At 47.0% G+C, this 26861-nt stretch overlaps 1 protein-coding gene across 6 annotated transcripts in view; it reads left to right on the forward strand.

Moving 5' to 3' along the window:
* The window catches only part of dync2h1 (dynein cytoplasmic 2 heavy chain 1), a 996931-nt gene that overhangs the window by 615988 nt on the left and 354082 nt on the right, over positions 1 to 26861 (forward strand). For all 6 annotated transcript variants that reach the window (XM_085999037.1, XM_085999042.1, XM_085999039.1 and 3 more), the window contains 2 exons: positions 18367 to 18498; positions 25536 to 25608. In XM_085999037.1, coding sequence (XP_085855163.1) covers positions 18367 to 18498; positions 25536 to 25608 — 205 coding nt within the window. The remainder of the gene's footprint in view (positions 1 to 18366; positions 18499 to 25535; positions 25609 to 26861) is intronic.

A 26861-nucleotide genomic window follows, 5' to 3' on the forward strand; every position in this document is an offset into this window, starting at 1 on the left:
CTGTGACCACAAGAGCAGGTCAGAGGCTGGGTATTTTGTGGCGAGTGTCTCACCTCCCGACTCCCCAATGTCTTTCTACCATCTACAAGGCACAAGTAAGGAGTGTGATAGAATACTCTCCACTTGCCTGGATGAGTGCAGCTCCAACAACACTCAAGAAGCTCGACACCATTCAGGATAAAGCAGCCCGCTTGATCGGCATCCCATTCATCACCTTAAACATTCACTCCCTCCACCACCGGCGCATCATGGCTGTAGTGTGTACCATCTACAAGATGCACTGCAGCAGTTCGCCAAGGCTTCCTCGACAGCACCTCCCAAACCCGTGACCTCTACCACCTAGAAGGATAAGGGCATCAGGTGCATAGGAACACCATCACCTGCAAGTTCCCCTCCAAGTTACACACCATCCTGACTTGGAAATATATCAACGTTCCTTCATCGTCGCTGGGTCAGAATCCTGGAACTCCCTCCCTAACAGCACTATGGGAGTACCTTCACCACACAGACTGCAGCGGTTCAAGAAGGCAGCTCACCACCACCGTCTCAAAGGCAATTAGTGATGGGCATTAAATGCTGGCCTTGTCAGTGATGCCCACATCCCAAGAACGAATAAAAAAAAACTTCAGATTAATTGCTGCCATGTTTCAGGGCTTTGCCTCTTTGTGTCTTTGCCCAATAATTGAGAATCAGTTGTTATCTGCTGATTCCCTGAATAGCAAGAAGCCAATATTTTATTTATTTTTGAACTGTTTTGAATGTTATCTTCCAGAAAATTCTTGACTGTTCCTCTCAGGTTTTTAAACATTTGCTGATTTCTGTGTGAAGGTTAAGAGCTGTAACTTGGCCCAGAAAGGTGTAAAGTGCTTTTATGTGAAGTTAAAACTTCCTCCCTTTTTATATATTTTTGTTTTCATTTTGATGGCTGCCCATTCAGCCCTATAAAACCTATTTAACACCACTTTGTGATTCAGAATGTAAAGGTTATATTGACCTTGGAATGTTATAAGTGGTCAATTAATTATTATTCTAAGGCATTCAAAGTCAGCTGGATCTTGGTACATCAAATTTATTTATATTTCTGACGAGTAAGCAAATCCCTTGAAATGCTTCCTGATGATTAAGTAGGTTTAGCCAGGGAGTAGCTGAGCTATGCAAACCAAGAATGTCCCAAATTTAATCCCTAGTCTGTGCTGAGTTAGTTGATCTCAGACAGGCTGGCGGTAGTGCTACAATTGGTCTCCGTGTTCCTTGGTTCGAGAAGGGAAATTTGACCATGATTCCTGCTCCTGATCAGTATCCAGCCAACCCTTGCTAGAAGTGTACGTATGGATCGGGCAAGGCTATAATGGCTGCTGTGGTTGAATGGCCTGCCAACACTTACTACCACGGTTCACATATAAATAAGAAATAAGGAAAAGAACGATTTTCTTTATAGTGTTGTCTCACTAAGATTGACGCTGTTCATATTTAGTTACACACAAATAAGGTGTGTTTATCTTCACATTTATATTACATCCAGTTCAGGAGATATTGGATGCATTATAACTGGGAAGCTATCGTACCACAGAGTTGATGAGCTGGAGGCCGAGCTGCAGACACTGCGATGCATCGGAGGGGGAAAGTTACCTGGACACTTTATTCCAGGAGGCAGTCACACCCCTTAGGATAGGGTCTTCTGATTTGGTCAGTGGTCAGGGACAGGAGGATGTGACTGCGAGTGAGGCAGGTATGGGGATCCAGGAGGTGGAGGAGCCTCAGCCTTTGCAATTGTCCAACAGGTTTGAGGTTCTTGCAGCCTGTATGGATGAAAGCGGTGGCTGCAGGGTGGATGAGCTAACTGACCATGGCACCGAGGTACAGGAAACCATTCAAGTGGTGGGAGTTAATAGGAATGTAGTGGTAATTGGGAACAGCATAGTCAGGGGGATAGATACAGTTCTCTGTGGCCAAGAGCGAGAGTCCAGACGACTGAGTTGCCTGAGGTGCCAGGGTTCAGGACATCTGCTCTGGGCTGTAGAGGAACTTGCAGTGGGAGGGGGAGGAGCCAGTGGTAGTGGTCGTGGTCCATGTAGGTACCAACGACATAGGTAGAACTAGGAAAGAGGTTCTGCTGAGAGTATGAGCAGCTAGGGGCTAAATTAAAAAGCAGAACCTCAAGGGTAATAATGTCTGCATTATTACCTGAGCCACGAGCAAATTGGCATAGGGTAAAAAAAATTAGAGAGATGAATGCGTGGCTCAAAGACTGGTGTGGGAGAAATGGGTTTCAATTCCTGGGGCACTGGCACCAGTACTGGGGAAAGTGGGGATCTGTATCGTTGGGACGGTCTTCAGCTGAACCGTGCTGGGACCAGTGTTCTGGCGAGTCATATAACTAGGGCGGTAGAGCGAGCTTTAAATTAAATATTGGGGGCATGAAATCAAATTTGGGAAGATGTGCTAATTCAAAGATTAGAGACAAGGCAATAGAGAAAGGTATTAATATGGGAAATGATAAACAGACTGTGACAGGAAACATAGAAAAATAGAAGATAGGAGCAGGAGTAGGCCATTCGGCCCTTCGAGCCTGCTCCGCCATTCAATGAGATCATGGCTAATCATCCAAATTCAGTACCCTGTCCCTGCTTTCTCCCCATATCCCTTGCTCCCTTTAGCCTTAAGAAATATATCTAACTCCTTCTTCAATAAATTTAATGAATTGGCCTCAACTGCCTTCTGTGGTAGAGAATTTCACAGTTTCACCACTCTCTGGATGAAGAAATTCCTCCTCATCTCAGTCCTAAATGGCTTACCCCTTATCTTTAGACTGTGACCCCTGGTTCTGGACTCCCCCACAATCGGGAACATCCTTCCTGCATCTAGTCTGTCTAATCCTGTTAGAATGTTATAAGTTTCAATGAGATCCCCTCTCATTCTTCTAAACTCCAGCGAGTATAAGCCCAATCGACCCAATCTCTCCTCAAAGGTCATTCCTGCCATCCCAGGTATCAGTCTGGTGAATCTTCGCTGTACTCCCTCCATGGCAAGAACATTCTTCCTCAGATAAGGCGACCAAAACTGCACACAATACTCAAGGTGTGGTCTCACCAAGGCCCTGTACAACTGCAGCAAGACATCCTTGTTCCTGTACTCAAACCCTCTCGCTACGAAGGCCAACATAGCATTTGCCTTCTTAACCGCCTGCTGCACCTGCATGCTTACCTTCAGCGACTGGTGCACAAGGACACCCAGGTCTCGTTGCACTTCCCCTTCTCCCAATCCATTGCCATTCAGATAATAATCTGCCTTCCTGTTTTTGCCACCTAAGTGAATAACCTCGCATTTATCCACATTATACTGCATCTGCCATGCATCTGCCCAATCACCCAACCTGTCCAAATCATACTGGAGTTTCTCGGCATCCTCCTCACAGCACACACGCCCACCCAGCTTTGTGTCATCTGCAAACTTGGAGATATTACATCTAGTTCCCTCGTCTAGATCATTAATATATATTGTGAATAGCTGGGGTCCTAGCACCGATCCCTGTGATACCCCACTAGTCACTGCCTGCCACTCGGAAAAAGACCCGTTTATTCCAACTCTTTTTTCCTGTCCGCCAACCAGTTCTCTATCCAAGTCAGTACCTTGCCCCCAATCCCGTGTGCTTTAACTTTACATGCTAATCTCTTATGCGGGACCTTATCAAAAGCCTTCTGAAAGTCCAAATACACCACATCCACTGGTTCTCCCTTATCTATTCTACCAGTTACACCCTCAAAAAATTCCAGTAGATTAGTCAAGCACGATTTATCTTTTGTAAATCCATGTTGACTTTGTCCGATCCTGTCACTGTTTTCCAAGTGCTCTGCTATTACATCTTTTATAATGGACTCTAGCATTTTCCCCACCACCGATGTCAGGCTTACCAGTCTATAATTGCCCGTTTTCTCTCTACCACCTTTTTTGAACAGTGGGGTAACATTAGCTACCTTCCAATCCATGGGAACTGTTCCAGAGTCTATAGAATTTATCTACTATTTCTCGGGCCACTTCCTTAAGTACCCTAGGATGTAGATTATCAGGCCCTGGGGATTTATCGGCCTTCAATCCCGTCAATTTCCCTAACACCATTTCCCTACAAATACTGATTTCATTCAGTTCCTCCCTCTCATTAGAACCTATGTTCCCCGACATCTCTGGGAGGTTATTTGTGTCCTCCTTTGTGAAGACAGAACCAAAGTATGTATTTAATTGGGCTGCCATTTCTTTGTTCCCCATTATAAATTCCCCTGATTCTGACTGCAAGGGACCTACGCTTGACTTCACCAATCTTTTTCTCTTCACATAGGAAGGGATAGAGAGTACAAATCTAAGAGTAAATTAACAGATAAGGCTAGAGGTTTCAAAAATAATAAAAGGACAAAACTAAAGGCTCTGCATCTCAATGCACGTATCATTCGAAACAAAACAGATGAACTGATAGCATAAATAGAAATAAATAAATATGATCTGATAGCCATTACAGAAACATGGCTGCAGGATGACATAGATTGGGACCTGAATATTGAAGGGTACATGACATTTAGGAAGGACAGGAAGGTGGGAAAAGATGGAGGGGTGGCTCTGTTAATTAATGATGGTATTAACACAATAGAGAGGGATGACCTATGTTCAGGAAACCAGGATGTAGAAGCTGTTTGGGTAGAGATGAGAAATAATAAAGGCAAGAAGTCACTTGTAGGAGTGGTGTACAGGCCCCCTAACAGTAACCACATTGTAGGATGGAGTATAAAGGAAGAAATAATGGGAGCTTGTTAGAAGGGTACAGCAATAATCATGGGGGATTTTAATCTGCATATAGACTGGAAAAATCAGATGGGCAAAGGTAGCATAGATGAGGAGTTCATGGAATGTTTTCGAGTTGTTTCTTACAACAGCACGTTCTGGAGCCAACCAGAGAGCAGGCTATACTAGTCCTGGTATTGTGCAACGATATAGGATTAATTAATGACCTCATAGTGAAGGCACCCCTAGCAGCGATCATAATATGATTGAATTTTACATTCAGTTTGAGAGAGAGAAGATTGGGTCCAAGACTAGTATTTTAAACTTAAATAAGGGCAATTATGAGGGCATGAAAGCAGCTAGCTAAAGTGAACTGGCAAATTAGGTTAAGGAATAGGTCAATAGAGTTGCAGTGGCAGACATTTAAGGGGATATTTTAAAATACACAGAATATATACATTCCAGCAAGAAAGAAAATTCCAAGGGGAGGACCCACCATCCGTGGTTAACTAAAAAAGTTAAAGATAGTATTAAACTTAAAGAAAAAGCATATAATTGTGCAAAGATGGGTGGCAGGTCTGAAGATTGGACAGAATATAAAAAACAGCAAAGAATGACTAAAAGATTAATATGGAGAGAAAAATTAGAGTACGAGAGAAAGCTAGCTAGAAATATAAAAACAGATAGTAAGGGTTTCTATAGATATTTTAAAAAGAAAAGAGTTAACAAAGTGAGCGTTGGTCCTATAAAAAGTGATTCTGGGGAATTAATAATGGAAAATAAGGAGATGGCAGTTGAATTGAACAGGTATTTTGCATTGGTCTTCACTATAGAGGATACAAGTAACATCCCAGAAATAGCTATAAATCAGGAAATGGAAGAGAGGGAGGAACTCAAGAAAATTATAATCACCAGGGAAGTGGCACTGAGCAAATTGTTGGAGCTGCAGGCTGACAAGTTCCCGGGTCCTGATGGACTTCATCCTAGGGTCTTAAAAGAAGTGGCTAGTGAGATAGTTGATGTGTTGGTTTTAATTTTCCAAAATTCCCTAGATTCAGGGAAGGTTCCATTAGATTGGAAAATAGCGAATTTAACTCCTTTATTTTAAAAGGGAGGGAGACAGAAAGCAGGAAACTACAGGCCAGTTAGCTTAACATCTGTCATAGGGAAGATGTTAGAAGCTATTATTAAAGACGTTATAGCAGGGCACTTAGAAAAGTTCAAAGTAATCAGGCAGAGTCAACATGGTTTTGTGAAAGGGAAATCATGTTTAACCAATTTATTGGAGTTCTTTGAGGAAGTAACATGTGCTGTGGATAAAGGGGAACTGGTGGATGTACTGTACTTAGATTTCCAGAAGGCATTTGATAAGGTGCCACATCAAAGGTTATTGTGGAAAATAAAAGCTCATGGTGTGGGGATAACATATTGGCATGGATAGAAGATTGGCTAGCTAACATGAAACAGAGTAGGCATAAATGGGTCATTTTCTGATTGGCAAGATGTAACGAGTGGAGTGCCACAGGGATCAGTGCTGGGGCCTCAACTTTTTCAATTTATATAAATGACTTGGATGAAGGGACCAAAGGTCTGGTTGCTAAATTTGCTGATGACACAAAGATAGGTAGGAAAGTAAATTGTGAAGAGGACATAAGGAGGCTACAAAGGCATATACAGGAAACTCTTTGGTATCCGGCACCAACGGGACTGGGATGGTGCCGGTTGATCAAAAATTCCGGATGACGGAGAGGGTTATCTACCGAGGCTATTTTTAACAAAGAAAAATAAAAAATTCAAGAAATGTGCAGTATACAGAATGTTGTGTTAAATGAATGGTGGAAGATGCTTGATTAAGTACAGTACTGCCAGTTAAGGGTAATGCAATGCAATGACTACCAGCAGCACGGGAGACACACAGTACCCCTGTAAAATGGCAGATCAGACGAGACTACCGGCAGTGCGGGAGAGTCAGACTCCTGTTACAGGGGTATTGAGGTGTTCCGACTTCCGACAGCGCCAAGAAACCGAGTAGTGGCAATTTGGAGAACTACCCCCACTGACTAACTCGGCCACTGCAGGAGACTCGGACTTGGCAACATTGCCGGTTATTGAGGTGTTGTTTTTGGAGTGAGAATTTTGCCGGTTAATAGAGAATTCCGGATATTTCGGTGCCGTTTAAACGAGAGTTTCCTGTAGATAGGTTAAGTGAGTGGGCAAAGATCTGACAAATGGGGGGAAAAATTCAGTTGTTTGCACCTCCCGTTAGTGCCTTAAGAGGGCGCTAATGAAGCACAAAGCAACTAGCGCCCGGGCGCGGCGATGTTTGCGCCGCTCGTGAAATTAACGCATTCTGAGATAGAGAGAGAGAGACTTCTGGAGAGATTGAACGCTGTGTGAAGGAGTTTTGTGTACTGAGCAGCACTTTGCAGGTTTATTTTGATATGCCCTTCCTTGCTTCGCCAGCGCTCTGAGGTAGCGTCTCGCTCCTCGGCCTTTGTGCCTTAAGACAGGTGTGAAGCGCCTGATTTAGCGCTCCAACCATCTCCAGGGGCGATAAAAGCCAAGTTTGCTGTCGGAGGTGATAATTCGCGCCAGGCGCTAAACTTTGCGCACGGCCGATAATGGCGCCCCAAACGGGGCGATACTGAATTTTTCCCCCATGGAGTATAATGTGGGAAAATGTGAAGTTGTCCATTTTGGCAGGAAGAATAAAAAAGAAGCATATTATCTAAATGGTGAGAGATTGCAGAGCTCTGAGATGCAGAGGGATCTGGGTGTCCTAGTGCATGAATCGCAAAAGGTTCCTATGCAGATACAGCAAGTAATTAGGAAAGCTAATAGAATGTTATCGTTTATTGCGAGGGGAATTGAATACAAAAGTAGGGAGGTTATGCTTCAGTTATACAGGGCATTGGTGAGACCACATCTGGAGTACTGTGTACAGTATTGGTCTCCTTATTTAAGGAAGGATGTAAATGCATTGAAAGCAGTTCAGCGAAGGTTTACTAGACTGCAATGGGTGGGTTGTCTTATGAGGAAAGGTTGGACAGGCTAGGCTTGTATCCGCTGGAGTTTAGAAGAGTAAGAGGTGACTTGATTGAAACATATAAGACCCTGAGGGGTCTGGATAGGGTAGATGTGGAGAGGATGTTTCCTCTTGTGGGAGAATCTAGAACTAGGGGTCACTGTTTAAAAATAAGTAGTCACCCATTTAAGACAGAGATGAGAAGACATTTTTTCTCACAGAGGGTCGTGAGTCTTTGGAACTCTCTTCCTCAGAGGGCGGTGGAAGCAGAGTCTTTGAATATTTGTAAGGCAGAGGTAGATAGATTCTTGGTAAGCAAGGGGGTGAAAAGTTATCAGGGATAGGCGGGAATGTGAAGTAATCGGATCAGCCATGATCTTGTTGAATGGCGGAGCAGGCTCGGGGGGCTGAGTGGCCTACTCCTGCTCCTAATTCATATGTTTGTATGTCCTGCTTTTACATTTGCAGTGGGGAGCCAGTTTCAGTAGGTCTGCTGCACTTTGCTTTTCAGAGCCCTGAAAACAGCAAATGTGCAGAACTAGCTTCCCATATTTACATTGCTAAAATGGTCCTCTTCGCTCCACGCACACATATACTTCCCTTCTGTGTACATATAAATAATTCTGCAGCCGTAATAATTTAACATTAACGCCACACAGTTGCTGACTAACCAACTTCCTCCCCCCCTCCCTTTCAAAACCACTGTCATCACCCTTCTCAAAAACCCACCCTATGCCCCTCTGTCCTTGCTAGCTATCACCCCAACTCCAACCTCCCTTTCCTCTCCAGAGTCCTTGAATGTGTGATCACCTCTCAAATCCATGCCAATTTTTCCCGCAACTACATGTTGGAATCTGTCCAATCAGGTTTCAGCCCCCTATCAAGCACTGAAACTAATCAAAGCCACAAGTAATATCCTTTGTGACTGTGGGGGAGAAATTCGGTTGGTTGCGCCACCCATTAGCGCCTAAAGAGGCCGAGAAGTGGGGCGGTAACCAACTAGCGCCCGGGCGCAGCGAACCCTGCGCCTCTTCCCATATTGAGCGGACATTTTGCGCCGGCGCTAAACCTTAGCGCCCGCTCACGGGCGCAGGCAGATCATGACGTCATTTCAGTGTGCAACGCCTTTTGGGCGCCCCAGACCGGAAATTCAGTGGCACGCCCCTCCGTTCCGCCTGGCGCTAATAAGGACAACTTACCTGGAACGTTCCCCAGTTGCTGTCGGGCTGGGGGGGCGTTCTTTAAAGGGGACTGCTGTGGTATAAAAGCGGCAGCCATTTTTGGAGCACAACTTCTTCGAGAGTTAGAGAGAGTTGCTGAGCTGCACACTGAGAGCCATTTCACCACTGAGCCAGCGCTGGCAGAAGAACTTCAGCCTTCTGGCCATCACCTTGCTGTTGGTGAGCATATCAAACGAGGAGACTTTCTGTGCGCACTTATTATGGGGGCTGCATTGGAGGGGAACGTCCTGCTGCTAAATCATCTGGAAAGGGCACACAGACGCAGGGAGAGAGGGGCAGGCATGGCCAGACGGAGGAGGGCCAACAGACGTCGCCACACCAGACCTTACGCTGCCAGGGTTTTCCGACAGCACTTTTCCTACTTGAATATGTCGGAGGAGCAGTGTATCAGAAGGCTGCGCTTTAGAAAGGAGGTGGTGACTGAGCTGTGCCACCTGCTTCAGCCAGATCTGCAGCCTCAGATAAGGTGCAGGACATCTCTGTCGGTGGCCGTGAAGATGACTGTTGCCCTAAACTTCTACGCAAGCGGCTCCTTTCAGGCCGCAACTGGGGACATAGCCAACATCTCGCAGTTTGCGGTGCATTGCTGCATCCGTCAAGTGACTGATGCCCTGTTTAAAAGGAGGCGGCAGTACATCTCCTTCCCAGTGACCTCGGACAAGCAGCGGGAGCGCGCAGAGGGCTTCGCAGCAATAGCAGACTTCCCCATGGTGCAGGATGCCATTGACTGCACGCATGTGGCTTTGCGGGCGTCTGTATTGAATCCGGAGGAGTTCCGCAACCGCAAGGGGTTCCATTCCTTGAATGTCCAGCTGGTCTGTGACCCCCGACAGCTGATCCTCGCAGTGAATGCACAGTTCCCAGGCAGCAGCCACGACGCCTTCATCCTGCGCCAGACTTCTGTTGCAGACCTTTTCGAGGCCCCGGCTCACCCAGGAGGCTGGCTTCTCGGGGACAAGGGCTATCCTCTGTGCCCGTGGCTGATGACTCCGCTCCGTTCGCCCAGCACCCCTGCTGAAGAATGCTACAATGCGAGCCATCAGGTGACGAGGAACATTGTGGAGCACACAATCGGCGTGCTGAAGCAGCGGTTCCGCTGTCTGGACCATTCCGGAGGAGCCCTGCAGTACTCGCATGAGCGAGTCTCCCACTTCATGGTTGTATGTTGCATGCTGCATAACCTCGCTATCCTACGGACCCAGCCAATGCCACCAGACATTGAAGCACCAGCGGAAGAGGAGGAGGAGGAGGAGGAGCAGGACCATGATGGGAGGGAGGCACAAACTGGAAGGGCCGTCCGTCAGAGGCTGATCAGGAGTCGCTTCTAGGCCCCTCTCACGGAATGCATGCTGACATTCCAAGAAGAGGAATGGAACCGTTCGGATACCCCAAAGCCTGTGAAGGGCAAAATGCATGTAAATAGCAGACATGGCCATTGTAAATAAAGAAAGTTTTTTATTGTACAAAATGTGCTTCCTTCCAACAAGACAAAGCAATGGCAAGAGAAAGCAAAACTAACACACTGACACATAAGTGACTCGCACACCCGGGAGACTGTCCAGAACATAACTAACATTCAGACCAGCATCCTCGGCCTTGATTTCTACAAATAAGACGTTTCAGCAGCACCTTCTACTCTTTCCCCATTGATGGTTATCTGCTTCTCTTGCGAGATTGGCCCCTTCCCTCCCTGCAGCTCCTCCGTAATGGGACCCCAGTGGCTGCAGCAAGGCTGGGGGAGGCCTGCTGACTGTCCGAAAGCGCAGATGCCCCTGAGGGACGGCCTGGACGACCTCTGGGCCTGGAGGGCCCGGCTGCTGACTGCTCCATCTGTGCATGAATGGAAGCAGTCTGTCCTGCAGGTGGTGGCAGCTGCAGTGGAGACGTGCCAGCGGTGGCATCAGGAATGCTGTCATCCTGAGAGCGGACACCTGCTCTGTGGTTGGCCGACACACTGGCACTCTGACGGGGCAGCACCGCAGCATGCGCAGCAATCGGATGGTCCACAGATTGCTGGACTGCTGTGGTGCTGCAAGGGCCCCGGGTAATCCTGCCTGATCCAGCGAGGGTGGCAGCAGTCAGTGGTCGCGTGGCCTCAATCTGTGTCTGCATTAGACCAGCGAGTGACTGCGTGGCAGCACTCAGCAGTTGCGTGGCAGGTGCCAGTGCTTCGGTGACACCCTGGACAGTCCTTTCCAGTGCTGTCCCGAAGCCCTGGACAGTCCTTTCCAGTGCTGTCCCGAAGTCCTGCGCACTCCTTGCCTGTGCTGCGCCGAAGTCTTGGAGACTCCTTGCCTGTGCTGCGCCGAAGTCTTGGACACTCCTTGCCAGTGTCTCGATGGATTCAGGCATCCTTGCCACTGCAGCCATGAGCTCAGTGTGCCTCAGCCCAGCCTGGGCGCTCATTTCTGCGAGGGCACGCACCTCTTCTGCGCTCTGTGCAGCAGCACTCGGGGCCTGACTCGCCCTCCGGGGAGACAGCCCCCGAGCTTCCCTACCCCCCTTGCGTTGCTGCAGCCCGCTGGTTCCTGGAACTGGTTCCTCCTCAGAGCATTCCCCCCCGCTCCCCTCCAGGGAAGTAGTCTCCCCAGTCTGCAGAGGGGCTGGCTCGCCTGAGGGTGGTAGGGATGGTCCGGCTTCCTCCTGCTCATCTCCTCCGGAGTCAGTGGCAGTGGCAGCTTGAGGGCCCGGCTCCCGAGCTGGTGATGCAGCATCTGAAAGCAGGGAGGTTGAAGAGTGGCTTTAGCGAAAGGACAGGGTGGCAGCAAGGGATGCATGAGTGCTGCAATGCACTGACTTGGGTCCAAAGTGAAAAAGCATGCTGGTGGGGGGAACAAGTGGAAGGAGAGAGCTCAAAAAGGTGATGACCTTACCATCGCTGTGCACAATGGGGTCGGCAGCTCCAGAGGTGCCAGGACCACTCATCCGGCTTCCAACAATCTGGTGGACTCGCTCCTCGAGGTCTGTGAGGGTCTGCAGGTGAGGCCGGCCTCCTCCGGTACAAAGCTGCTCCCTACGGTTCCTGGCCAGCTTGGCCTGCAGGAGAAAGGACGGGAAGTGATGAAACATGCTGCCCTGAGCTGACATTACATGCCCCCCATGGTAGAATAGCCCTTACATTATGCACTGAGCTGAATGTGCGTGTGTGTTTCCAGAAAGGGCCATGGGTGCTGGCTGGCAGATGGCCATTGGGACTTCGCGCACCCTCTGCCCATAAAGTCAGGTGCAGATGGAGGGATGAAGATGAATGTGAAAAAGCCACTCACCCTAACGACCCAAGTGAGGTCGTTGAACTTCTTCCTGCATTGCACAGGAGTCCTGGGCACCACGCTGCTGGAGGTGACTCTTTGGGCAACATCCCTCCAAGCTCTGTGGTATTCGCTCTGATGAGGCCTCCTGCCATTCTCGGGGTACAGCACAGCTCGCCGGCGCTCCACTGCGCCAACCAGATCATCCAATGCCCCATCGCTAAAACGCTCCGCTCTCTGCCTGACCCTCTCCATGTCTTGGAAGTTTTGAACGCCACAGGTAGGTCACCGCCGATTTTGAGGCCTACAAGGCGTAGAGTGTGGCTGCTGATGTTAATTGACCCGCCCCTTTAAGAGCTGGCCGGCGCCAGCGTGTCTCGAGGAAATTGATTATTGACAGCACCTGCGCTGCGCCCGGCCGCCGAGAAATTGAGCAGCGCCGCCGGGTTAGCGCCTTAAGAGTACCGTGCAGCGCCTGATTTAGCGCCGCAATCACCTTCAGGGGCGCTGCAGCCCAATATCACTCGAGGTGGCGATAAGTTGCGCCTGGCGCTAAACTTTTCGTACCGCCAATACTAGCGTCCCAAGCGGGGCGATACCGAATTTATCCCCCTGTGACCATGGTGCACTATTTCTCCTTGTCCTCGCGACCTCTCTGCAGCCTTTGACATGGTCGCCCACACCATCCTTATCCAATGCTTCTCCTCCATTGTCTAGCATAGTGGGACAGCCCACACGTGGTTCCTTTTACCTATCCAATCAAAGCCAAAGCATCTCCAGCAATGGCTTTTTTTGCTGCCCTGCTCTATTATCTCTGGAGTCCCCAAGGATCTATCCTTGGCCCCTTGTCTTCCTCATCTACATGCTGCCCCTTGGCAGCATCATCCGAAGACATAGGGTCAAGGTTCTACATGTGCGCTGACGACACCCAGCTCTATCTCTCTGCCACTGCTCTCTAATCCTCTACTGCCTCTGTGTTGTCAGCCTGCTTGTGAGAAATCCAATCTTGGATGAGCTGCAATTTCCTCTAATTGAACATTAGGAAGACCAAAGTATTTGTCTTTGGCTCCCACCACCAACTCTGTACCTATATGAGTGCCACAACACCAGGTTATAGTCCAACAGCTTTATTTGAAATGATGCAATATTTGACCCCTTGTGACCCCATCTCATTGTTCTTTGATGTAATGTTTTCCTGACTGACCTGTTTGGACACCATTCACACCTTTGATTGCTGTGATTATCTTTCTGCTGAGGTGTGATAAATGGCAGTTGGAAACATTACCTGTAAACATCTGACATGATTCTCTGACTATATAAGCTGTGTCTTTATGCATTTCTCCACTTCACCTGACAAAGGAGCAGCGCTCCGAAAGCTTGTGATTTCAAATAAAGCTGTTGGACTATAACCTGGTGTTGTGTGACTTCTTACATTTGTCCACCCCAGTCCAACTCCGGCATCTCCACACCATATATGAGTGCCAACATTGTTCATTATCATTTCTTTCCCCCCCTCAGTCAGCATAACTTGAACTGCGATGAAAGCCTTTCTCCAACAAATGTGCTGTGTTGTGTTTTCAACCAGTTGACCTGAACCTTAATTTTACTCAAAGCCATTTACGTTTCTAGAATGATTTATTAAATGCACAAAGGTTTCTTATAACCCTTCTAGTTATGAATTGTGCCTTACCTATGATAATGACATTATATAAGTTATATGATATTCAGTTATTAGTAAAATAGTTAATATAGCTGTTACACTAAAGCTTTTGGTGGCAGTTCCAAAAATGCAGCATAAAGCTGCTGGTGGATGCTAGTGCCAGCATAAGTGAAATACCTTCACTAGATTGTCTCACATCATTTGCACTTTAACTGCTAGTAGTATAAATGCTATTGCTGTTCACTTTTTTCAGTTTTATTTTAATTTTCAAAAAAAAAGACATTAAAGCAGCCTACTGCGCTGCCATTTTATTTTTACCAGTAGAAAAGAGCTGACTGTCCTTATTGCTCACTTGAGCTGGTTTAAAAAAAAATCCTCAACAGCAGTCAGAGGCTGGGAAGCTGTACTCCAGGTATGCATTTTAGTGCACTAGTGTGGAGATTTGGCAGTCCTATTCTACAGTAATGTGAGTCGGCATTATAACACTTGCATGATACTCCGAATCTGTTAATGCTACACTAAGAAATGAGGTATAACAACAGCATAACACTTTAACATTATGGTAAGGTCATCATACAGCTCACAAGAAGCAGAAAGAGAATGTGAGCATGGAGATCTATCAGAATCCATACCAATTCTCTCCCACACCCACTGATCCGTATGAAATAACAACAGAGAGGACTGCATCCATCTCAATTATGATGTTCTCTTTACTGAGAACTATAGGAACTTAAAAATCCTTTTTTTGTTGGGTGAGCAAGTATCGTCTCCCTCAAGGTGTTAATTAAAGACCACTAGTAATTTTAGATCGTTGTTGCATGACATAGGCCAATAATAATAACATTGCCTAGCATTGCAAGCATTATGGTTTCTTGCATGAACAAATGAGGTTTCTTACTAGTTTTCTTCTTGCATGTTTTATAAGTAATTTCACTAAGTCTTTGCTAATTTGAGAAACATTGTGGGACAGTTGTTAATTATTTTGCTGTAATGCAATGATGTCAGACATCCAACAAGTTGGGAATGCTGGGATTGTCCCATATGCTGAGTTTATGTTATTGGTGTCCTGCAGAACGCTGCAGTGCAAAGAACATTTTGGCAAACAAGGTGACCTGTTTTGGAAGGCTTCAAGAAGCACCAACCAAAATTTGAAGTGCATTTTGAATATGCATCTTTATTATGTCAGTTCATCTACATCAGAACAAAGTCTACATCAGTACTTTTAATGTTGAGCAATTTTCTTTTCATTCCAGAAAAGGTATTACACCTAGATTCAAGTGATTTAGACAGTGGATAACAACAGATCAACAAAAAATAAACCTCCCATTGACTCTGCCTCCTCCACTTCTGACAATGACTGGGCACTGCTTACAACACCATTGCAACTCCCAACAAATTTAGAACCAGTAGGAACTCATCTCAGTGGACATTTGAGCAAGACAAGTTGTCAGGAAGGGCTTCATTTTGCTCCTTCAAAGCTCAAATGAATGATTTTCTCAAGACACCTTGGGATTGTGCAGATCAGAGAACACTTTGCAACCAAATTATAGAAACTACAGCTGTCGCAGGTTATAGAGATGTACCTTCAGTCTGGCAAAACTCAAAACTTTCATCCTATTATTCTGCTGTCCTAAGCTTAAGTTTTTGACTCTAACTGGATCTATGGGCTGGATTTTCTCTGTGGAGGCGTGGTGGCGGTGGGATAGCTGATTGCCGGGTTCCGGTCCTACTCCTGGCTGCAGCCGCTCTGTCAAAGGGATTTTCCCTTGATTGGCCTTGTTAATCCCGCCCTGCGGGCTTCCCGGCTAATTAACAGGAAGCTGGCCTGATGACATCATTTGATGACGCATCATCAGCCGGTTTCCTTAAAGGGACCACAGCCACATGGAGTTTGACAGTTGTTCTGTCCGTGTTTTACAGCATTGAGGTGCTGCAAACACTGACGAGCACGGCACAAAGGTGCACGTCTGCACCCAGGCTCATGCATGACTCCGTCCATATGCTTATGGAGACAGTCATGGGACGCAGGGAGATTCTCTTCCCTTCCCATGGGCGGAAGAGACCTCCCCAGGAGATCAACGCAGCCTGGTTGCACATTGCACAGCAGGACACGAGCAGGATGTCGTCAGGAGGACCAGGCTGCAGTGGCCCCAACCTTTCAATGATCTCAGTAGATCACAAAACGTTACTGCAAAGCCACACTCAACCTCACCCTGCAGTGCCACTCATCGCATCCCCATCACTCTGCCTTCCATACCCTTCTCCTGCACATCCTTACTCACACCAACTTACCTTGCACCTCCACCCATCCCTCTCTATCTATATTATCACTTCCCCATCTCACTAGCCACCCCTCACACTCATCCTCATCCTACTGCAAGCATACCAACTAACAACACACAAGGGTAGGCACTTGAGAGGTTTAGCCAATGTTTATGCGAAGTTTCTGGTAATGTGTTGTCATACAGTGAAATCTATATTTTCAAAACTTCACCTTATTGGACAGATCTGTGCGCACCTTGAGAAGTGTCTTACTGAGTTCAGTGAATGTTGAGACATAACTCCCCCCCCCGCCCACCGGCTATAGTGATGAGTGTGCATGGAATGGCTTGGACATTAAAGGGATGCTTTACGGTGCTGGTGTGGGATGGTGTCAACCTGGCGCATCATGTGGCAGCCAGGGTTTACAGCGTCAAGTGAGGTAAATCTGGCCATGGTGATGCCATTGCTGGCCTCCCGGGCATCAATGTTGTCAGGGGCTGATGCCCTGTGTCCTGTGCAGCATCAGGTGATGGCGGAGAAGGTTGGTGATGTTGGGGATGCTGATGTGCCTGGTGATATTGGGGCTGATCATGGAAGGATTCAGAGGACCAAGGTGTGTGTTTTCCAAGAGCACCGATGTTGCTGCAATAGATGGCAGCTGCAGGTGACAGAAGCGATCTGTCAATGGTGAGAGAGGTTGTTTCAATGAGGTGGCACTGGATATACAGTTGGCTCTAAACACTTGCAAGCTAAAGAAATCTCTATGGGGGAAAAATTTGGTCGCGCCCCCTTTGGGGCGCTAACTTCGCCGAGGCGCTACTTTTAGCGCCCTGAAAAAGTTAGCACCCCCGCGCCCGAAATTGAATGGTAGCGCCCCAAGCAGGAGGTGATGTGCTACTGGAAGCGCTCTCCTTCACTCTTGCGGCGCTCCCATTGAATATCGCTACACTACGTGCAGCAGTGCCACACACGTCAGCACGTAGCGCTGCAGTACTGCAGGCCTCCCTCCCCTGATTAAAGGGGAGGGGCCTAGCATAGCGTGCACCGGGGCCCTGCTGGACCACTGGGGAGCGGGGTGCCGGCAAAAGAGCCTGACACTCGAGGAGTGCCGGGCTGACCGATCGCGGCCGGCACCCCGCAGGAGGAGACGAAAGGAAGTAGGTGCTGGCAGGCGGCCCAAAAATAAATGGGTACCTGGCACCTGCCTTTTAATTTACGCCGCTCCTGCTGCAAACACGGCATCCTGACCCTGTCGGAAATAGCGTCCAGTGGTAGGCCAGGGGGCGTGAGCCAAGTTTGCGGCCGGGGCGCGAGCGAGGTGCTGCGCAAGACGATGACGTCATCACCGGAGGCGCAGCGCCATGGGGTGCTACCGGCTACCGCTGAATTTCGCAGGGGGCGTTAACGACACCACACCGGGCGCTATGTGCTTTGTGCCCCGTTAGCGCCCCCTCTAACGGGAGGTGCAAAGCAACTGAATTTTTTCCCCTATATGTCTTACATATGCAGTAACCAACAGTTTCTGCGCTCTGAAACTGAACATCTGCAACATGGCATCCTTTACACCATTTTTGCAGCCATCAGCTTATCAGATGCATCAAAGCAGACTCAACTCACGACAGGGTGAGCTGGCGTGTTCCCCGAGCAGCGGGTAACCTGTGGGGGAGCACGTAAAATTGGAAGGCAGCCTCAAAGTAGCATTAAGTTGGCTGTTAACAAGCCATTTAATGTGTCACAAACTCCTTCTTATTGAGGGAAACGTTCAAGATGGTAGTACTATAATATTTTCAATTCAGGATACTGGCAGACAGCCATGGATTGCAAGTGTGTGTATTTTAATATAGAGATTCTCAGTGGAAGAATCTACCAACAAGCTTTGGCCTCGCAGTGGTATCCACAGTATTCATTTGGTTTCATTATTTGTTAATTACAGGTTGCAGTCTCTAAGTTTCTGTTTCATGTCAAACATTCGATGAGCCAACAAATACTTGCCACAATGTGATGTGAAAAGTAATTGCCTTGGGGAATCTTTGATTCTGAAAAATCTGATTTGATTCAATTCAGACTCCAATGGAAACAAACTTTGCTTCAGTATATTTTCTTAAGCCAATTTTTGAGTTATTTCAGAAGTGTTTTATGAAGGATCTATTCATTTTCCAGACCAACTTTCCATCACTGTATCAGACACTTTGTTTGGAAGATATCGACCTTTGGCTCACTTTTTCTCAAAGTTCAACCTGCGAACAAGTCATCCCAACATCTATCTCTAGAAGAATCACTCTTTTTCAACAGGTATGTTGCCACAGTATTTTATAAGTAATGACAAAACAGAAAAACAACAGGTTTTTTGAAAACAAAAAGTGTTTCAAGAATCTAGAGATATAAATGGTATTTTTCCTATTTAGATTGTACAACCATGAGAAAATAATTAAAACATTTAACGAGATACTTTAGTTAACTCCTTGAAGTTCAATTTATTACACATTTTTCAAAAATGTAGCCATGGGTATTTAAAAAATCCACATGATAGTAATAAATTGGGTCAGGACTTGTCTAGCTAGAAGAAGGGGTTAAAATAATTATTTATATTTTGAACGTGAATCTTCAACAAAACAAGTAGTGTAAATGCAGACCCTAGAATGTACGGGTACATTCAGTGATCCCATGCTCCTAGTAAGGTGTTGTGCTGGAGGGAAATGCAGGTTAGAGAATCAGCAATACAGTGCTGTAGCCTTATCTTTTACTGTCACTCCCTTTGAGCGTGATTCCGTGCTGGGAGCATGGGGCCGCTGAATCTACCCTGTAATGTATTTTTAAAAATTTGTTCCTGGGATTGGGCAACATTGAGAAGACAGTGATTGGTCTTTTCCTTGAGCTGCTGTAGCACTTGTGGTGACGATGCTCTCACAATGGTGTTTGATAAGGCAGTCCAGGATTTTCACCCAACAATGATAAAGAAACAGTGGTATATGTACAAATAAGGATAGTGTGTGACTTGCAGGGGCACTTGCAAGTGATGTTGTTCTCATGTTGTTGCTGCTGTTGACCTTCTTGGTGTTAGAGGTTGTAGGGCTAGGAAGTGCTGTTGAAGTAAGATTGGCACGTTGCTATGGTGCATCCTGTAGATCGCACATATTACATCCATATTTCTGGTGGTGAAGTGAGTAGATATTGAGTTCAGTGACAGAGCACTGATCAAGTGGACTGCTTTGCCCTGGATGATGTTGAGCTCCTTGAGTATTATGGCTATTCCATCCTACTCCTGACTTGGGCCTAGTAGATCGTGGAGTGAAATTGAATGGTCAGGGAGTGAACCACTTGTCACAGAGCACCCAGCCTCTGTGCTGCTTTAGTAGCCATGGGGTTGACAAGGTTGGTCCAGTTAAGCTACTGGACAGTGGTAACCACCAGGATATTGATAGTGGGGGACTTGGAGATGGTGGTGCAGCTGAAAGTCGGGAGAGGTGATTGGGCCATTTCTTGTTGGAGATGGTCATTACCTGGCAGTTTTGTGGTGTGAATGTTACCTGCCACTTGTCAGTCCAAGCCTGAATGTTGTCCTGATTCTGCTATAGGTTGCCATGGGCAGCTTAATTTCACGTGACTAGAGCTGAAAATTGTAGAATCATCAGAAAACTGTCCCTTTCCAATCCTATAACAGTAGCAGTCATTGACAGTCAGCTGAAGATGTTTGGGCTAAGGAGGCTACCTTAAGAAAATTTTGCAGCGATGTACTAGGGCAATTTAACAATATGCTCACAACTGACATTAGATGAATTGGTTTAAAGGTCTTGATTTATCCTTCTCTCCCTCTTGAACAAATGTGTTACATTGGCTACTCTCCAGTCCCACGGCAAAATTTGTGTATTAAAGGAGGATTGAAAAATTGTGGTCAGATGCTTCTACTGTCTCCTTTTTTACTTTTTTCAACACCCTAGTGTGCATGCCAACAGGGCCCAGTGACTTATCCACCCTAGGTTCTGCTAGTTGTTTCAGAACCAATATGGTTTCTGTAACAATTGTTTGATATTCTCCTCTGGTACAGCTACATTTTTACAATACCATCATATGTAAAAACTGATTTGGGACAGATTTGATGGATAGCTGGTCCTTTTCTGTCTATTGTTTTCATGCCAGAATTTTCTTAGGAGGGTGGGGAGCGGGGGCCTCCGATGTGGGCGGGAAACCTAGGAGGCCGAGTTTCCTGCAGGCCCTGCCGACATTAATGGCAGGACCTGATTTGCATGTGAGGCCTCGGATTCCTGCCCGCAGCCAGCCAGATTGAGAGGCTGGCGGGCTGCGGGCGTGTAGGCCTGCAGCTGCAGAGAAGGAGCGAGGGGTCGGTCCGGGATCGCCAGGGGTGGGGACGGGGATCAGCATGGGCTCGGTTGGGGATCGGCATGGGAGGATTGGGGATCGGTGGGGGGGGGTCGGAGATCGGCATGGGCTTGGTTGGGGATCGGGAAGGGGGGGTCGGGGATCGGCCTGGGCTCAGTCGCGGATCGGGGGTGGGGGGAGGTCGGGGATTGGCATGGGAGGATCGGGGATCAGCATAGGAGGCTCGGGAGTGTGGGCCCGGGGGCTGTGAGGATCGACGGGGGCGGGGGGGGTCAGCGGGGTATCAGGATGGGGGCATGCGGAGGCTGGGGGGTCGACAGTGGGGAGGGGGTCAGCCAGAGCATCGGCAGGGGGGGATAGAGGATTGGGGCCAGCCACCGGAGGATTGTGGCTGGCCTCAGCATCATCGGTAGGGTGGTGGGGCAGGCCTCATGGTGGGGATCGGAGGCCTGAGAAGGCAATCGAAGGCCTTTGGGGGGGGTCTCCGATCATGGGAGGCGGGTTAGGTAGGGACCCTGGATCCAGGAGGTATATATAAAGCCACTTACCTCCTGGATGTAGCAGTCCCTGCCTCGGTTTAACTGCTGGATTTCACGAATTGTGTGAAACCCCGTCCCCATGCAGTTAAATTCAAAATAGAGGTTTCCAGCCTCAATATAATATTTAAATTGACGTACCGCCCCCCCTGGGAGTGGGTTGGTTGCCCGCCCCGCCTCCATTAAAACTGGAAGTGGGCGGGTTGGAGGCGGGATCAGGTCGGGAATCCCATTTTTAACAAATTTAACTGCCCCGATGCTCCAACTCCACCTGTTTTTTTAGGGGAAAATTCCAGCCCATATGTTTGTATGTATGTTAATGTATATCTCTGCCATACCTTGATCCTCTACAATGAGACGTCCACTTTGTCCCTGAACAATGGATGTGAGAGAGGCTAAATTAATTGTTTATATAACATCAGAAAATGCTGGAAAAACTCAGCAGGCCAGGCAACATCCGTGGAGAGAAATTAGAGTCGATGTTTCGGGTGAACCCTTTTTCAAAACTGGAAAGGAAATGAAATACTGTAGATCGAAGGCAGGGCTGCGATAGAACAAAAGAAGTAAAGAGACATTAAGAGGTATTCAAAACCAGACGAGATGGTAATAGGACTAGTGGAGACAAAAGACGGCTCAGATTAGGTGTGAAGTGTACTGGCAGAATGAGAGACAGCTGCCATGTGGGAGAGAGAAAAAAAAGGAAAGGGGGTGAGGGAAAACCCAAAACAAAGGGGTGGAAAAAAAATATAAGTAAAAATGTAATAGGGGCCGAGGTTATGATCTGAAATTGTTGAACTCGATGTTGAGTCCGGAAGGCTGACCTTCCACTCTCTGACCCTGAACGATCAGCCCTCAGCAAAGGCCTGAGCTTCATCCCCTTACGCCCCCACCTCAATGAATTTCAAGCTCGGCACGATGTTGAGCTCTTTTTCCGCCGCCTTCGTCTCCGTGCCCACTTCTCTGGCCAGGAGTCTTCCCCCCGCACGACTGACCCTTTCTCCCGCTTGCAGAATTCCCGTTCTACCTGGACCCCTCCCACTGGCCTCTTACCTTCGCTAGATCTTTTCATCACTAACTGCTGCCGTGACATCGGCCGTCTCCATTTCTCTGCTCCCCTCACTCACTCCAACCTACCTCCCTCTGAACTTGCAGCACTCTATTCTCTTAGATCCAACCCTGACATTGTCATTAAACCCGCTGACAAGGGTGGTGCTGTTGTTGTTTGGCGAACTGACCTCTACTTAGCGGAAGCTGAACGCCAACTCTCCGACACCTCCTCCTACCTCCACCTCCACCTGGACCATGACCCCACTACCGAACATCAAACCACCGTTTCCAAGACTGTCACTGACCTCATCTCCTCTGGAGATCTTCCCCCCGCGGCCACCAACCATAGTTCCCCAACCCCGCACAGCCCGCTTCTACCTCCTTCCTAAGATCCACAAACAGGACTGCCCTGGTAGACCCATCGTTTCAGGCTGTTCTTGCCCCACGGAACTTATAACTTCCTATCTCGACTCTATCTTTTCTCCCCTTGTCCAGTCTCTTCCCACCTACATCCGTGACTCTTCGGATGCCCTCCGCCACTTTAACAGTTTCCAGTTTCCTGGCCCCAACCGCTTCCTTTTCACCATGGACGTACAATCCTTCTACACCTCCATCCCCCACCAGGGTGGCCTGAGGGCGCTCCGCTTCTTCCTTGAACAGAGGCCCGACCAGTCCCCATCCACCACCACCCTCCTCCGCCTGGCTGAACTTGTTCTCACATTGAACAACTTCACCTTTGACTCCACTCATTTCCTCCAAATCAAAGGTGTTGCTATGGGTACCCGCATGGGTCCTAGCTATGCCTGCCTTTTCGTGGGATATGTGGAACACTCTTTGTTCCAGTCCTACTCAGGTCCCCTCCCTCACCTCTTTTTCTGATACATTGATGACTGTATCGGTGTCGTTTCTTGCTCTCGCCCCGAACTAGACAATTTCATTCACCTTTGCCTCCAATTTCCACCCTTCCCTCACCTTCACATGGTCCATCTCTGATTCTTCCCTTCCCTTCCTCGACTTCTCCGTCTCCATCTCTGGGGATAGGTTATCGACCAATATTCACTACAAGCCCACTGACTCCCACAGCTACCTGGACTACACTTCCTCCCACCCCGCCTCCTGTAAGGACTCTATTCCATTCTCCCAGTTTCTCCATCTCTGCCGTATCTGCTCCGACGATGCCACCTTCCACACCAGTGCTTCCGACATGTCTTCCTTTTTCCTCAACCGAGGATTCCCCTCTACCGTGGTTGACACGGCCCTCGACCGTGTCCGTTCTATCTCCCACACTTCTGCCCTCACCTCTGCCCCTCCCTCCCGGAACCACGATAGGGTTCCCCTTGTCCTCACCTTTCACCCCACCAGCCTCCACATTCAACGGATCATCCTCCGCCATTTCCGCTACCTCCAAAGTGATCCCACCACCAAACGCATCTTCCCCTCCCCTCCCCTTCCCTTTCAGCATTCCATAGGGACCGCTCCCTCCGAGACACCCTAGTCCACTCCTCTATCACCCCCAACAGCCCTTACCCTTCGCCTGGCACCTTCCCGTGCAAGCGCAGGAGATGTAACACCTGCCCCTATACCTCCCCCCTTCCCACTGTCCAGGGCCCCAAACACCCCTTCCAGGTGAAACAGCGATTTACTTGTACTTCTTGCAATCTGGTATACTGTATTCGCTGCTCACGATGTGGTCTCCTCTACATTGGGGAGACCAAACGCAGATTGGGTAACCGCTTTGCGGAACACCTCTGTTCAGTCTGTAAGGGTGACCCTGAGCTTCCGGTCGCCTGTCATTTTAATTCACCGCTCCATTCCCACTCAGACCTCACCATCCTTGGCCTCTTGCATTGTTCCACGGAAGCTCAACGTAAACTCGAGGAACAGCACCTCATCTTCCGATTAGGCACTTTGCAGCCTTCCGGACTCAATATCGAGTTCAACAATTTCAGATCATAACCTCGGCCCCAATTACATTTTTGCTTATTTTTTTTCCACCCCTTTGTTTTGGGTTTTCCCTCCTCCCCCTTTCCTTTTTTTTCACTCTCCCACATGGCAGCTGTCTCTCATTCTGCCAGTACACTTCACACCTAATCTGAGCCATCTTTTGTCTCCACTAGTCCTATCACAATCTCGTCTGGTTTTGAATACCTCTTAATGTCTCTTTACCTCTTTTGTTCTATCGCAGCCCTGCCTTCGATCTATTTCATTTCCTTTCCAGTTTTGAAAAAGGGTTTCGACCCGAAACGTCGACTCTAATTTCTCTCCACGGATGTTGCCTGGCCTGCTGAGTTTCTCCAGCATTTTCTGTTGTTATTTCGGATTTCCAGCATCTGCAGTATTTTGCTATTGTAAATTAATTGTTTATTAGTTGCAGTTTCGGGGAAAACAACTCCAAAGCTGAGCTTTGCATTTTAACCACCCATTGTCCTCGTGCCTTGTTAACTCTTTACTCATTGTTTTCAAAACCCAATATTTAAAAGTAACTCTTTGTTTCCCAAATCCTCTCGATGAAAAAAAGGCCATAAAATCACAAAACACTTCTCTCTGATGATTTTATTTACTTGTTATAAGCTTATGAAAGCCCTTATTATTTGCTTTTATATTATCTAATACAGTTAACCATTACTTGTTGAACCGTGTTTGCTGAGTATGCATTGGACTATAGGAATTCTGTTAAAGGAAGAAGGAACTTGCATTTATATAGCAGCCTTCATATTCTAAGGACGTGCTAAAACACTTCACAGCTAATTATTTTTTTCTCTGAAGTGTAGTCACTGTTGTTTTGTTGACAAATGTTACGCATAGCTACCTAATCACAAGTTTCAAAGTCTTTACCTACTTCCAGCAAATGGAACCGTAGACACCAATTGCATCTTATGTCATTTAATATGAAAAATTAATTTCTGCTACAGTATAGGTGAAATGTGATACAGCATTGGCATTATCCAGTTCAGAACTGTCATTTCTAACAATTATTTTGCTGCGCATCTTTAACAGTGAATATTTCTGTTAGCAAAGAAAGACATTCACTTTGTGGTGAATGGAAAAAGGCTACTTACTGAAGTTGGATTCATAAATGGAAAGGTTAAGTAAAACTTTCATATTTACAACTATGTTTAGTGCTGAAATTCAGTTATAACGCTATTTATTTTCCTTTATAGACAATCAAATAAAGTAAAGTTCTGGGGTGGATTGGTTTAGACTAAAGACTAAATTATATCCAAGAGAGGTTTTATTGTTTTCAGCAGACAGGAAACTTAGCTGGTGCAAAACAGTTAGAGCTGTCATAACTTTGAACATAGCTGACAATATTTTTCAACATTCTTACAAGTTCCTGTGAGATTTGTTAACGCAGATACCTTCTCTCAAAACTTTGGTACAATATCAACTATTTGTTTTCCTTCAAAGGTTCTGGTTGTTCAGGCAATAAGACCAGACAGACTTCAAAGTGCCATGGCTCTTTTTGCGTCCAAAGCCCTTGGTAAGTGTAATGTTTACTTGACAGCTTTTGGCAGTAGTATCATCTATTCTCAGTTTAGATTGGTTCCATTTCTAGCTCAAGTCTTTACGTAGCCTTTTGATCTGAATACCTCATGTGTATTGAATTTGCTTGTTATCTCTGTGTGCAGTGACTTAAATTTTGAGACCCCGGTGAGTTGTTTTCCTGTTGTTTCTCAACATCATGCTCTGGGCTTTGTTATTGCCAAGATGTAGGTTGTTTGCTTTATATTTCTAGTTATATTTTCCTGCATTCTGTGCTCAGAATATTTCCGAGAGCAATTCAGATCACCGTCTTGCATTTCTTTGACTCTATTGAGGCTTCTGCTAGACAGAGAAAGTAAATCCAAGAATGTTGCCAGATAATATATATAAAACATAGAAATCAAAAGGCGATTTTAAAATTGAGCTTGGCATTAGTGAGACCACATCTGGAATATTGTTCCCAGTTTGATTGTCTACTTCAAAAGGGCTATGTTGTTGGAGAGGTTTCAGATTTCAAAATTAATGCCACAACTTTGAGGATTGAGCTATGAAGAATAATTGTGTAAACTTGGACTTTTCTCTTGAGAAGAGAAAACTAAGTTAGTAGTTTCTAAGACTATGAAGGTGCTAAGTTGGAAATAGATACTTCAGGGCTGATTTTAACTGGGTGGGCAAGGCATTAAAATCATGTCTGGGGGCTCCTCGCACCCTTCCTGAACCATTGTTTCTCCCTCCATTTTAACTTACCAGTTTCTGACTGCATGTGAGGCACCCGCGCTACGCAAGCAAGTTCCTAATTAAAAGGTCAAAGTTACGCTCCAGTGACATCATTCTCACCCCACTGCATATTAACTCGAAATCGCAGACGCCCCACCCAGTCTTGAAGCAATCAGCACAACATAGTGGCATTGGTATCTTGAGAGCTCCAGGATACAAAAGAGGGCTCAACTGCAGTTCACCGGATGTGAGGATCTTTTTCTGTCTAATTTGCTAGGAGAGTTTACAGCTTCCAGATCGCTACTTGTACAGTTTTTTTGCCTTACAACGCTTTAGTCAGCTTTCTCTACTTACTATGGGTGCCATTCTTGCTCCTTTGTTCATGATTGAGCAAGACTTGGAGGAGCAGCAGCCTCAGCAATCACCTGGGCCTCTCTGAAGTCAACAGGTGAGGGGGGTTTTACTTAAGAGGCCACACAAAGGACACAGGGTTTACAGGTCAAGAGTCACTTTCCTGGACCAATCTGAGGAGCA

This window comes from Somniosus microcephalus, chromosome 10, assembly GCF_052327205.1.
Source record: "Somniosus microcephalus isolate GS21.2 chromosome 10, FLI_Smic_1.0, whole genome shotgun sequence".
Classification (NCBI taxonomy): Eukaryota; Metazoa; Chordata; class Chondrichthyes; order Squaliformes; family Somniosidae; genus Somniosus; species Somniosus microcephalus.